The following is a 12,288-nucleotide window of genomic DNA, read 5'->3' as shown; positions in this document are numbered from 1 at the left end:
AAAGAAAATAAATAAAAGTTAAAGAACTCATTTTTATAAGTTTATTAATTGTTGAAATTTTTATTTACAACCTAATATTTATTTTATCAAAATACCCGTTATTTGTTGCATCTTTCTCAATATGGTTTTAATTAATGCCCAGGCGTGACAGTATACATTTAACAAGCTCTATATTAATTCAAAATCTTGTGTGGATTTGAAGACTGTATGAAAAATAAATTTGGTAGTGTAGTTGAGCAAGCGATAAAGGATCAGATTAGTGAAATGGGAGCGCCTCAATGTCGTAAGCAGGCGGAGCGGGCACCCATCTCGCATATTTAGTTGCGAGCAATTACCACTCATCACATCCCCTTTAAACTTGCCTGAAGGATCATACTCTATGAAAATCACCTATTTACCCCTTTTATATTAGGCCGTCTCACTCTATCACTCTTCCAGTTTCGATGTGGGACTGCTTGCCTCGTTTACTTTGTTAAACAGCTCTTTAACTTCATCTATTGGAAGCAGAGCAGCGTGGCTCTATCGCTGCCTCGAGCCCCGGCGTTCGCACTGTCCTCCCATTGCTGCGCCCGGTGACTCGATGCTGTCCTTCAAAGAGGCTCTACTGTCATAGATGCTTTTTTTTTTTTTTTTCCATAAACTATACTTTTTACGTACATGAAATAACTTTATACTTCTCGTTTTTGAGACATCCACAAAAGAACTTCTTACCTATTTTTTTATTATACTCTACCACTTATAAGTATTTCATTTACCTTTACTTCTAAATAAAGAAATTTAGTTTAAAGACCTCCTAGAAAGTTCTTTCGTGGACGGATGGAGTATAAGTAAATAAAGAAACTCGAACCTAGAATCTCAGGCCTTATGCATTAACCACCTATCGTTAGACCAACACACTTACACTGATGTAGATGCTCTTAAGCAACTCATTTTTCTACTCTCTTCACTTCTAGACAAAATGAAGAATTTTTATTTTTCACTTCTAGACATATAATGAAGATAAATGATTATGTGTGGTTAAAAAGGTTTGTATCTAAAAAAGTCATAGATTTAGACTGGTCCAAAATCTATTGTCATCCCTAAGTTATCGATTTTCTCCCAAATTTATCGTCTGATGACTGCGTGACTGAAAGAATAATAAAGGGAACAATTCCTTTAAGTTTGACAACGAAACGCAGCTCAGTTGATAAGACGCTTCCCCTCTAATTAATAGGTTGAGAGTTCGAGTCACTAAGAGAGAAAATAGAGAACCATTATTGATCCCTTAAAAAAATCCCTTTAAGCTGAAAAAAAATATTTAAATCCTATTCATATCCTAATAACTGAAGGCCGAAAGCTGGACTGAGCCCCAAATTTGAGCTAAAATAAATAAAGATATAAATCCAAACTAAAGCATGAGCTCGTGGCCCAATTCTTCATAATCAAACTTGTTTCATTCACCAATCACCTTGATGCAATCCAATTACTTCAAATATCTTCAAAAATCCATTTATTCATCAAAATGTGTCAAAACCATCAAAATAATCCATTAATCTATAATTATCTTCACATGATATGGTTAAGAAGATAATAAGCACTAAAATACACTAAATATCAAATATTGAGTCAAGAAAAAACTTAAGACCAAATATCAGATAATGTCAATGAAGAAAGATAGCTGCTAATCAATCCAATTAAGAAGAAAATACTTAGTCAAAGCAAGCGTAAGCTCTCTATCTCAAGAACACTTCGGAGTGAATTTTTGAAGAAAGGAATCCTTATTATGTTTAGAAGATCTCCAAGTTCATCAAGTTATTTCCTACTAGAAATCTCAGTCGCATTCCCTTAGATAGGCAATAATCTCTATAATCTCAAGCTTAGTTCATCGAGCAAATTATCATATTCAATGGTTCTCATTGTAACAATTTGGAAAAAACTTTTCAAACACCTATCAATATGTAACAGTTAGATTTGTGTTAGAAAGTATAACGCAAGTTATTAAGTGACAAAGTGTTTAGTTGTCTACATGGAAGCAAAGGTTAAATTTTGTTCATGATTGGAAAACTGTAGTTTAGTTCTGGTGTGAATTGAATGGCTGACTTGCAACCACAAGATATTCTAAAGTTAACTGGGTTCTCCTGTTAAATTAGGACCGTGGACCTAGGAGCAGTTTACTCTTAACCACGTAAAACTCTTATGTGTGCTTTACGTTTCAGTATCTTACAACATGTTATTGAACTATCATATAACTTGCACAATTATACACTACATCTATCTGCATACCAAGTCAAATGCATTTCTCAACTGACTCAAAACTAACCTGATTAATTTGCATGAGACGATAAGTTTTCAGTAAGGTTTTCAAAATAAAAATGAGTAACTGAAGTCATCACAATCTGCACCAAATCAATTATCTATCCAACTGATAAGCTCTCAAGGTGTCAATAGGATATCTAACCAATCACGACTCTACTAAATACATATCTTTTTTTCTGATATAATTGTATCTGGACTAAATCAGCTCACAACTAGTGTCTTAATCATAGTTCATACATAGTCACATGAAAAGTCAACTGATACATGCTCACTTATATGTTCCCCCTGCTTCAAGAAATGGAAATGTTGTAATTAGTGTATTATTCTCATACACCAATATACACTCGCTCAATACCGATATGGTCTTTTACAGTTTTATTGCATAGTATTTGGAGACCGAATATAATAAGAAAATACATTTTTCTCGTCGTATCAATATTGAAATGTTTTTAAAATCATATTGAAATTACTTATTTATTTAAGTATCTTATATTTTACAATCAACCAATAAAAAAATATGGTAGTTTGCTTCGTCCTTGTAGCTACTTGAGTTAGCCCAAAAAGCTAACAAAGACAACAACATGATTACACCACATAGGAGCACATTTAATATTATTCCTTCATGTGTGCAATCACTATTAAAGCTATTTCACCAATTACAATATTTTTTCGACGTCAAATATCATTTTCCTATTCATGTTCAAGTTGTCGACTTTATTAAGGTAATTAACTTGAAGAAACGAACAATGCATGTGCAACTTCTTATTTGACGTGAGTAATTAAATATTATATATACATTATTTTATAATTTAAGAAAATAGGAGAGATGTAATAAATAAATATAACATAGGTTAACATACCAATTTTTATTGGAGTTGTGGAAAAAAATACACGAACTTTGAAAAAAGTTGCAATTCTCACTTGAAGTTTCAATTAAGCCAAAAAAATACACGAATTTATATTTTTATTGTAATTTTCACCTAAGTTTAACTTAATGACTTTCAGCAAAATTAGAGCTTAATTGATAGTCGAAATTAAGTCAAGTACGTATATATTAATTTTTTCCTTCTTGGACCTCCGAATTTCTAAATACTCATCATCAGAAGTTAGACCAACATCAAGTGAAATTCCGACTGTCAACTAAACTTTGATTTCGCCGAAAGTCATATATATATTACTTGATTGAAAGTTCAGGTGAAAATTAAAATTTTTTTCGAAATTCGTGTATTTTTTTGCCATAACCCCATTTTTTATTTTTTATTTTGAGAGGTTAACATGCCACTTGATCATGTATACTTCACAGATTACTAATCAACAAATAGTTAAATTTAGAAAAGAAACATATATAATCAATTGATTTGTTCAAAGATGGTCATTAGCACTACTTTAAATTTCCAGCATAAAAGGTTCTCGATTAGATTTCTAGCAGATTAATAGCATCTGGATTTTAGCACAGATTAAAGTAGTATATGGATGGAAATTAAACTGTAAATTATTTGCGTTTGTGAATGAATTATTGAATGGAGATATCAAGTATAGGTCAAGAAGACTAGTAGCTAGTGACACCTCATATAATTAACTTCGAATTTGGCCATTTCCATTAAATAAAATATGTTCATTAATGTCGCACTTTACAGTTTCCTCTTCATCTTAATTAATTATCCAACAACCTCATTCAACATCAATTGAGTCTTGACTTTTCTATTGAGTTTTTTGTTATTTGTCGTTTTTTCCGGCACCAAATGAATAATCATTTAAATTAGACCTCATATTTCCATTAATTAAAGTTGATTGAAACACATAGGAATCTTATTAAATAAATATTTGTATAATAAGTTTAATTAGCTAGTGCAACTTTAGTTATCCTCAACCACCACCCAGCGCCGGAAGAATTCTTTCTCTCCCAAAAATTAAGTTAATTAAATTGAACTTAAAATCGAAAGATGTTTAATTCTTTGATGAGAGCTAGAATCAACCTTAAACCAAAATGCAATGAACGAAAACAATACTTGAGGTTGGCAATAGAGAAAAAATGAAAGAAGAAAAATATAAATTATACACAAAGTAAAAACAAGTTTAAGTAGAAGTCTATTGTTAAACTTATACTCAATTTTGACTAAGAAAGGAAACTGCAATTAAATTATAGAATTGATTTTTTTTTTCAATTATGTATTTTAACAAAACATTAGATAAAATGAATAATGAATAAGAGATCAAGCTTAAAGAAAACAAGAATAACGCGTGTGTGTTGGCCTAGGAGGTTAATATCCAAGACCAAGACCTAAGTTCCTGAATTCGATTCCTTCGTCGCGCGCGATTATTATCTCACCTTTGTGCAGTGTAGAGGTTCCGTCAGTGTGTGAGTTGCTTATTTGATTTTATAATAGATACCTCTTGTAATTATTAAAAAAAAAAAGTTCAATAAGCACACAAGCTTGTGTATATTTATAGAGGCAATTTTATAAATATTTATTTTGCTATCTCAATAATGGAAAACTTAATATCCATTTTCCTATAATGAAAAAAAAATGTCCTCAACTGTGTGTGTGTGTGTGTGTGTGATATACAGGTGAATTTGTTGAGATTTGAACTTGATTGTGACTTCCTACCTGTGGATGGTATGAAATTGACAAATTCATTAACAGTTAACCTAAGTTCCTAATTATAAGAATTCAGATTCCCTCTTCAACAGCTCATCAATTTTCTCTTCAATATTTTCATGATCATGACTTCCTTTCAATTTCTTATGAATGCAGCAGGTGATAGTTAATTAGGGCAATCAAGTTTGGTGAGTAGACAAATAGAAAAGTAACAAATAAATAAAAGTGATACCATCACCTATAATTGGGTTTGGTGTTGTCTTTATGTGACTTGTGATATAGAGCAAATGTGTAGCTCCATGCCTTACCATGTGCTTGCAGCAATATAAAATTAATCTAACCACTTTAAGCCAAAAGAAGTGATTTCAATTTAGGATCATATCTCATATGCCTCCTCACACACTAAAATCCACTAGTTAATTAGAATATTAATAATAATATAATTAGTAACACAAAAAGAACTATTTTTTCCACATTCAAACTATTGTTACAATTAGGATTAAGTATAGTTTTTAGAGCTTTTTTTTTTCAAGAATGATATTCTTTCTTTTTTTTTGAATTTTCCTAAAAAATTTAATTTGACCCGCGATCACGATATAACATCAAAAAGTTAAATATGCTTGTTAGATTCTTACGTGGAATATACAATATAAATGAGATTTTAAAAAACAAAATTACCATCGCATACCGAATTCTATCCGTTTTTTTCTTAAATTATAAGAGGTATCTATTATATAATCAAATAAGCAATCCACACGCACCATACAAAGGTGGAAAAATTACCCGCACGCAAGTGGAAGTGGAACCACTACCTACAAAAATGTGAAAAAACTACCCATACATATATGGAATTGAACCCAAGATCTCTCATAAAGGAGAATTTTTGATTGCCTCAACTTATACCGACTTCTAATTGTAACAGCATGCAACGTGATTTTGATGGTTAATTGATTGTTGGAACTTGGAAGAGTCTTCACAAAGCAAACGGTATATTTAGTGACACAACACAACTTATACAAATAGAAGCGGACAAACACAAATTATTTTCAAAAGGGTCCAAATTGAAATGCCTCATATATGCCATAACGGGACCAGATAGCACAACCAATTCCTTAGTATGAAAACATTGATTTTGCTAAAAATACTCAAACATATGGACATACTAACATGCATCTTTAGCAAATTAAATAAGTAGAGTCGTCACATTTGTATTTACATTGAAAAAAGATACTTCCTTCGTCCACGAAAACCTGTCTAGCTAGGAGAGGTCAACAGTGTAAAAAAAAGTAGTCGTGTATTTAGTGCATGAAGAAAAGAGCCCCACAAATTAAAGGCAATATATATAAATTGTGAAAATTTTAAGGGTAATAATTAATGAGATTATTTTCTAAAAAGAATTAGGATAAGTTTTTGTGAATTGACGAAAATGACAAATTATGATAAGTTTTCGTGAATATATGGAGTACTGCATATGACTTCTAAGTTCAATTTAATTACTAGAATTGAGGACACTAGCTAATGCTAATTTGTCTATACCTAGCTACCCCTAACCATCTACATACATTGCACCAATAGTTTGTACAAAACCTACCTAATTAATAATGTTCTCCATTTTATATGCCCTAAACCTCCCTGTCAATAGCTATTGATGATTTCATCTAATGCAACTTTGCCAAAATACTATCCTAATTTATGAAACATACTCTTGAAACATATATACAAAACATAACCAAACAATATAGTTTAATAATAATCCATCCTTTTGTCTTTTCCCTCCCTTCACACACAAACTAAATCATAATCCTTCAAGATATATATATTCTAAACTTCATATTTTGAGACACATGCTCTACACTTGATCAAAAATCACCATACACAATATAATACAATAGAGGAGGGTTCAACAGATAAGCTAAATATTGTGGAGAACAGAGAATTCGTAAAATAAAAACGAACATATCTATAATTTTAATGAACAGATCAATGTACCAAATGAACAGCAATTTGCCAAGGGTTCGAATCCTGCTGGTGGCGAGTTTTTCTTTATTTTTACTAAATACGACTGTCCATTACTTATGTTGATCTGTTCGTAAAATGAATAGATTTGTTCATAATGAATAAAAAAAATAATTCTCTATTGAACTCAACCCCAATACAATAAATAGCAAATACATGTAAAATCCAATACAAAATCATCATAACTATCAAAAACCCTTATATATAAACACCCCTTCCTCCTCTCCCCCTCCTTCCCTCTCTTCTCCAACCCCTCACTCCCAAAAAAAAACAACAAAATGGGCAATGTAGCAATGTGTGCTCCTTCAATCATCTCGAGCAATGAAGTAAAGATCCTGTGCAGCGACGGCAGATTGCTGGTGTACACGAGGTCATCGGCCATGAAAGCAGCAGAGATCATGCTGGAGTTTCCCGGGCAGTTCCTGTGCGAATCCGGTCAGCTGAAGGTCGGGCAGCGAGTCCCCGGCGTCCGCGCCGAGGAGGAGCTGGAGAGCGGGCAGGTGTACTTCCTCCTGCCCATGGAGATGCTCTACTCCGTGCTCACAGACGAAGAGCTCAAGTTCCTCACGCACAAGACGGCCAAAGGGATGAAGCATGCAGCAGCAGCAGCAGCAGCGAGCTTGAATTTCTCCAAGATTTTTCCCGAGTTTAATTGCCTGTTTCCGAATGGCTCAGACGCCAGTGGTGTGGAGGAAGATGGTGGTGATGCTGATTCGCTGCAGCAAGTTGGGAGGTTTGCGAGGCAAAGATCGTGGCAGCCTGCGTTGGAAACCATTGTTGAAACTCCCCCTCATTCTTGATTCTCTCTCCCCTCTCTAAAAAAATATTTTCTTTTTCTTTTTTGGGGGTTTTTGTATTTAAATAACTTTTTTTTTGTTGCCCTTTTCTTTTGGTATGGGTATTACCTAATTAGGATGATGAAATTATGTAATTATAGCGGAATTGATCAATTGAGAGTTTATTTAATTATGAGAGGATACCATTTTACTTGATTTTCTCTATTGAGGATGTGGAGTTTAGGAGAGAAATTTGTTAATTTATTACTCTTTTCGTCCCATTTATAACGACACAATTTTTTTTCTTTAGTTTATCTTATTTATGACGATCGATACTTTTTAAAAATAGAATATAATCCTTATTCACTTTACACTCATTAAATAAGTGGTTCTTATACTCACTTTATACTACTTTTAACACTTTTTCGTAACTCCATCCCCAGAAAAATTATTCCCTTCGTACCACTTAATTAATTTGACCTGCTTTTCTTTTTGAGTTGTGTACCATTTCACTTTTATACTAAGTATAATTTTACTTTTTTAAATAACATGTGTCGAAAAGAACTATGTTAAGTGAAACGGAACAGAGGAAGTACATCGTTATAAGTGGAACGAAGGGAGTATATAATCTCGATAATGAAGAATATTACTATATTTTATCGATCTCATTACGTTTTAATAATTAATCAGGTCCAGTGATCAGGTTGGATTGATTAAATTAATTAATGATATTAGACCACTTGGTTCACTTTATATATTTCAAGTTAACTGCTGGTTTCAAGACTTATAAATATATACATGCACATTATTATGATTGAATATGGTCAGTGCAATTATTAGATATCACAGCAAAATTGAAGCAACAAAACAGCCTTTTGCTGATTTTTTCAAATGATAATCAATTATTTTTCTGTGTTCCATATGATGTGTCGGTCAAGGCAGCTCTTTCAATATATTTGTGAATACGAAGGGAAAGACAGCATTAATCCTATCTAATATCGTAAGGCCACTTGTGTCCACAGAATTATACAATTCCTGTGTGCTGATAAACTTCGAAAATTAATTGTTTAATCAATCATCAATCTTTTTCTATAAGGCTAGCTAGCTACTCCTTTGTGCCCACAGAATTATATAGCATTTCTTGTGTGCTGATAATCTTCGAAATTAATCTCTGTCTATCCCATGAAATTTGAATTTTGATAATCTAGGCAATGAAAGCAGATGATGGAAGGATCGATTAAGGATGACTAGGACCGTAAATGAACAGAGCTGCTCGCAAGTTATTCGAGATTCAGCTCGAAAAAAGCTCGTTCGGAGCTCGATTCGATAGTAAACGAGCCGAGTTCGAGCTCGATAATTTTACTGAGCCGAGCTCGAGCCTGACAGCACTCGGCTCGTTAAGCTCGCGAACATGTTCGAATTCGATTGTTCGCGGACATGTTCGCGAGCATGTTCACGAACCTTCAATTAAGTTAGTACACGAGCCTTAAACGAGACGAGCTCGAGTAACATATTAATTATGAAGTTTATCCAAAAATTCTAATGATTTTGAGCTCGAGCATCATGTATATGAATATATATTTAACGAGCCGAGCTCGAGCTCAAACTTGAATTAGACATTATCGAGTATCACAGGATCCGAGCTCGATAAGTGGGTGACGAGTCGAGTTCGAACAACAAGATAAAAATTCGAATCGAGCTCGAATACTCAAATATTTAAACGAGCCAAGCTCGAGCATGTTAGTATTCGACTTGCCTCGGCTCGTTTACAGCTCTAAGGATGACTATAATTAAAGAGAGATGAGAAAATTGTGATGGAAAAATGCATTTTCACTCCCATAGGGTCGTAATATTAATTAGTGGTGTCCGTAGCTAAAACTAAAAGAGTGATAATTAAAAATAGTTGTAAACGACTAATCAAAAGCTTTATGAAATGTTCTCTCAAAAAAAAAAAAAAAAGCTTTATGAAGTGCATGTAATTAATCTCGGTGTTTCTCTCATTACGAGGGGGCCACGATATTAATTTTCTTTGTTGCAAATTGTGAGCTGCATTGAAAATAAATTATAACGTTCAAGTGGAATGAAGGATATTGCAATTAAAAATTGTTATCTAGATAACAAAAGGTTTTCAATTCGAGACTCATCCGAATTAAGAATAATCCCACGTATTGTATTAAGACAAAAATTTGTATGGGCGCTTTCTCATTGTACATTCAGAGAAATTAATGACTTTTATAAACAAAAAATATTTTAAATAAAATTAACAATTATAGATAAAAGTGACAATTGCAACAAATAAAAAGTGAAATTCTTGTACGCGTGTGTTGATCTAATGGTAAAGTAATAGTGATCAAAAAATCTAAGATCAAAAATCTTTCACCAATACAAGATCTTATTTATTCATCAATCAAAAATAATAGTGATGTATAATTTTTAACCTTTATGGATCAAGTCATATAAGAGCCAAGTGGGCTAAGCTTGACCCGTATTGTATAATAAGACATGGGCCAAGCCCAATTTTAATACGAAAATGTGATAAAGCTCATTACCACAAAGGAGTTGAAATTGGATCTTATCTTCAACGCTTAATGTGGACGAGAACTTGGGCCATGTGACTGTTAGGCTAAAACACTTTTTTTTATGTAAAGTGATTCTATTCATGACCCAAATTTACTCTTTATAGCCATTATTCAAAATAATAATTAGAAATTTATCTTATATTTTACCTTATACTCTCTCGTTCACCAATTCGTGTCCTAACAATATATTTTTTCTTCACTCAATTAATAAATAATACATTTTTTTTAATTCGTGTTTTCTCCCCTAGGTCACGAATTGGTGGACAGAGGGATTATTATTTAAAGAGTAAAATTTTGAAGTAGCCAAAATGAAGCATAAAACACAATTTATGGCCACACATTGAAAAAACACAAATTTTGGCCATTTTTATAGCTTTGGGACGCTTTTGCCCTTAATTGGGCGGACTGGGTAGGGTCAGACACGCGGGTCGCGTGCCGGGTCGGGTTAGACACTTATGGCACTATTAGTGCCATAAGTGCCAAGATGGCTAATAGTGCCATAAGTGCCATCGAAAATCCAAAATAAAACCAAGTAAAATAGTCATTTTGGCACTTATGGCACTATTAGTGTCATAACTCATAAGTGCCAACGAAATTCAAAATAAAACTAAGTAAAATGGTCATCAGCACAAATACAGAAACAACAACATCATTTAAACCCTAAATGGAACATCTAAACCCTAAATCGATAATCTAAACCCTAAATGGAACATTTAAACCCCAAATGAATAATCTAAACCCTAAATGGAATATCTAAACCCTAGGGGGAAGTGTGCACTTATGGCACTTATGGCACTATTAGTGCCATAAGTGCCATCTTGGCACTTATGGCACTAATAGTGCCATAAGTGCCTAACCGGACCCGGCACGCGACCCGCGTGTCTGATCCTACCCAGTCCGCCTCATTAAGGGCAAAAGCGTCCAAATCAATAAAAATGGCCAAAATTTGTGTTTTTTCAAATGGTGGACAAAATTTGATTTTCATTCTTCATTATGGCCATTTGGGTGGATTGTTTCTTATTTAAATATGAGGTTATAAAGAGTAAAATGGGAGCTATAAATAGCATCATCTATTTTTTTTTTTTCTGAAATAGTTTAAGAGGATGTTTTGGCTGCAATAATAAGTTCCTTCAAATAGTTTATAAATTATTTAAGGGCTTAGACATTCTTGAAAAGTGTTTTAATTATCATAGTAAGAAATTGTTTCTTAATTCCCAATTATAAATTCCTCAGAAAAAATTATATCTAGTTGGGAATTAACCAAAAGAATAAATCTAGTTGTCTCAATTATTTAATTTTGGCTTTAATATATTTTGAATCGTTTTCTCACACATATTAATGTCAAACTACACGAATATCAAGGTACATAGGATTGACTTAATCTCTACCAAGTTGTATTAATTGAATGAAATGAACTCGTCACTCAAGACCAACTTTTTATTTTACTCCCTCCATTTTTCAAATTGTCCTATTAAAAAATAAATTGTATCCTTGAATAAGTGTCATGAGTCATGATCAAATGATGCATAATTTTTCATTTTTCTCTTTTATTAATAACAAATTCTTTACGTTTTCAAAATTTCATACGGTAATTATAGGGGTGGAGCAAAATACCGAAAAATCGGTATACCGCACTTACCGTACCGAAAAAATACCGAAAATACCGAAATTTCGGTACGGTATGTACCGTACCGAAGATTTTCGGTACGGCAACGGTATCATTTTTCTCATACCGCGGTATACCGATATATACCGTAACAACGGTATATACCGAAACACCGGTATATACCGAAAAATCGGTATATACCGATAGTATATACCGAAAAAACTCGTATACCGTCGGAATCAATTATATATATATATATATATATATATATATATATTAGTGGTAAATTATTTTTTTTTGTAATTACTAAAAAATTAATGACAACTTATAAAATATATATTTATTAATAACTAAAAACATGTAAATAAATAGAATAAATATAAAATAAGTTGCATCTATTTTATTTAGAGGAAAAG

At 32.6% G+C, this 12,288-nt stretch overlaps 1 protein-coding gene and 1 non-coding gene across 2 annotated transcripts in view; one reads left to right on the top strand and one right to left on the bottom strand.

The window, feature by feature from the left end:
- LOC130987821 (uncharacterized) overlaps positions 1-7,903 on the top strand; it is a 551,243-nt gene extending 543,340 nt beyond the window's left edge. Inside the window, exon 2 of the mRNA XM_057911513.1 lies at positions 7,061-7,903. Within this exon, the coding sequence (XP_057767496.1) occupies positions 7,190-7,711 (522 nt within the window). The 5' untranslated portion in view covers positions 7,061-7,189 and the 3' untranslated portion in view covers positions 7,712-7,903. The remainder of the gene's footprint in view (positions 1-7,060) is intronic.
- Positions 248-350, bottom strand: LOC130991064 (small nucleolar RNA Z279/snoR105/snoR108). Its single transcript, XR_009091028.1, has one exon. It is a non-coding gene; the product is annotated as a small nucleolar RNA Z279/snoR105/snoR108 (small nucleolar RNA).
- Positions 7,904-12,288: the final 4,385 nt, after the last annotated feature.

The sequence above is a fragment of the Salvia miltiorrhiza genome, chromosome 6, assembly GCF_028751815.1.
Source record: "Salvia miltiorrhiza cultivar Shanhuang (shh) chromosome 6, IMPLAD_Smil_shh, whole genome shotgun sequence".
NCBI lineage: Eukaryota > Viridiplantae > Streptophyta > Magnoliopsida > Lamiales > Lamiaceae > Salvia > Salvia miltiorrhiza.
The sequence above is the reverse complement of the archived record's forward strand: the minus strand, read 5'-3'. Positions and strand labels throughout refer to the sequence as shown.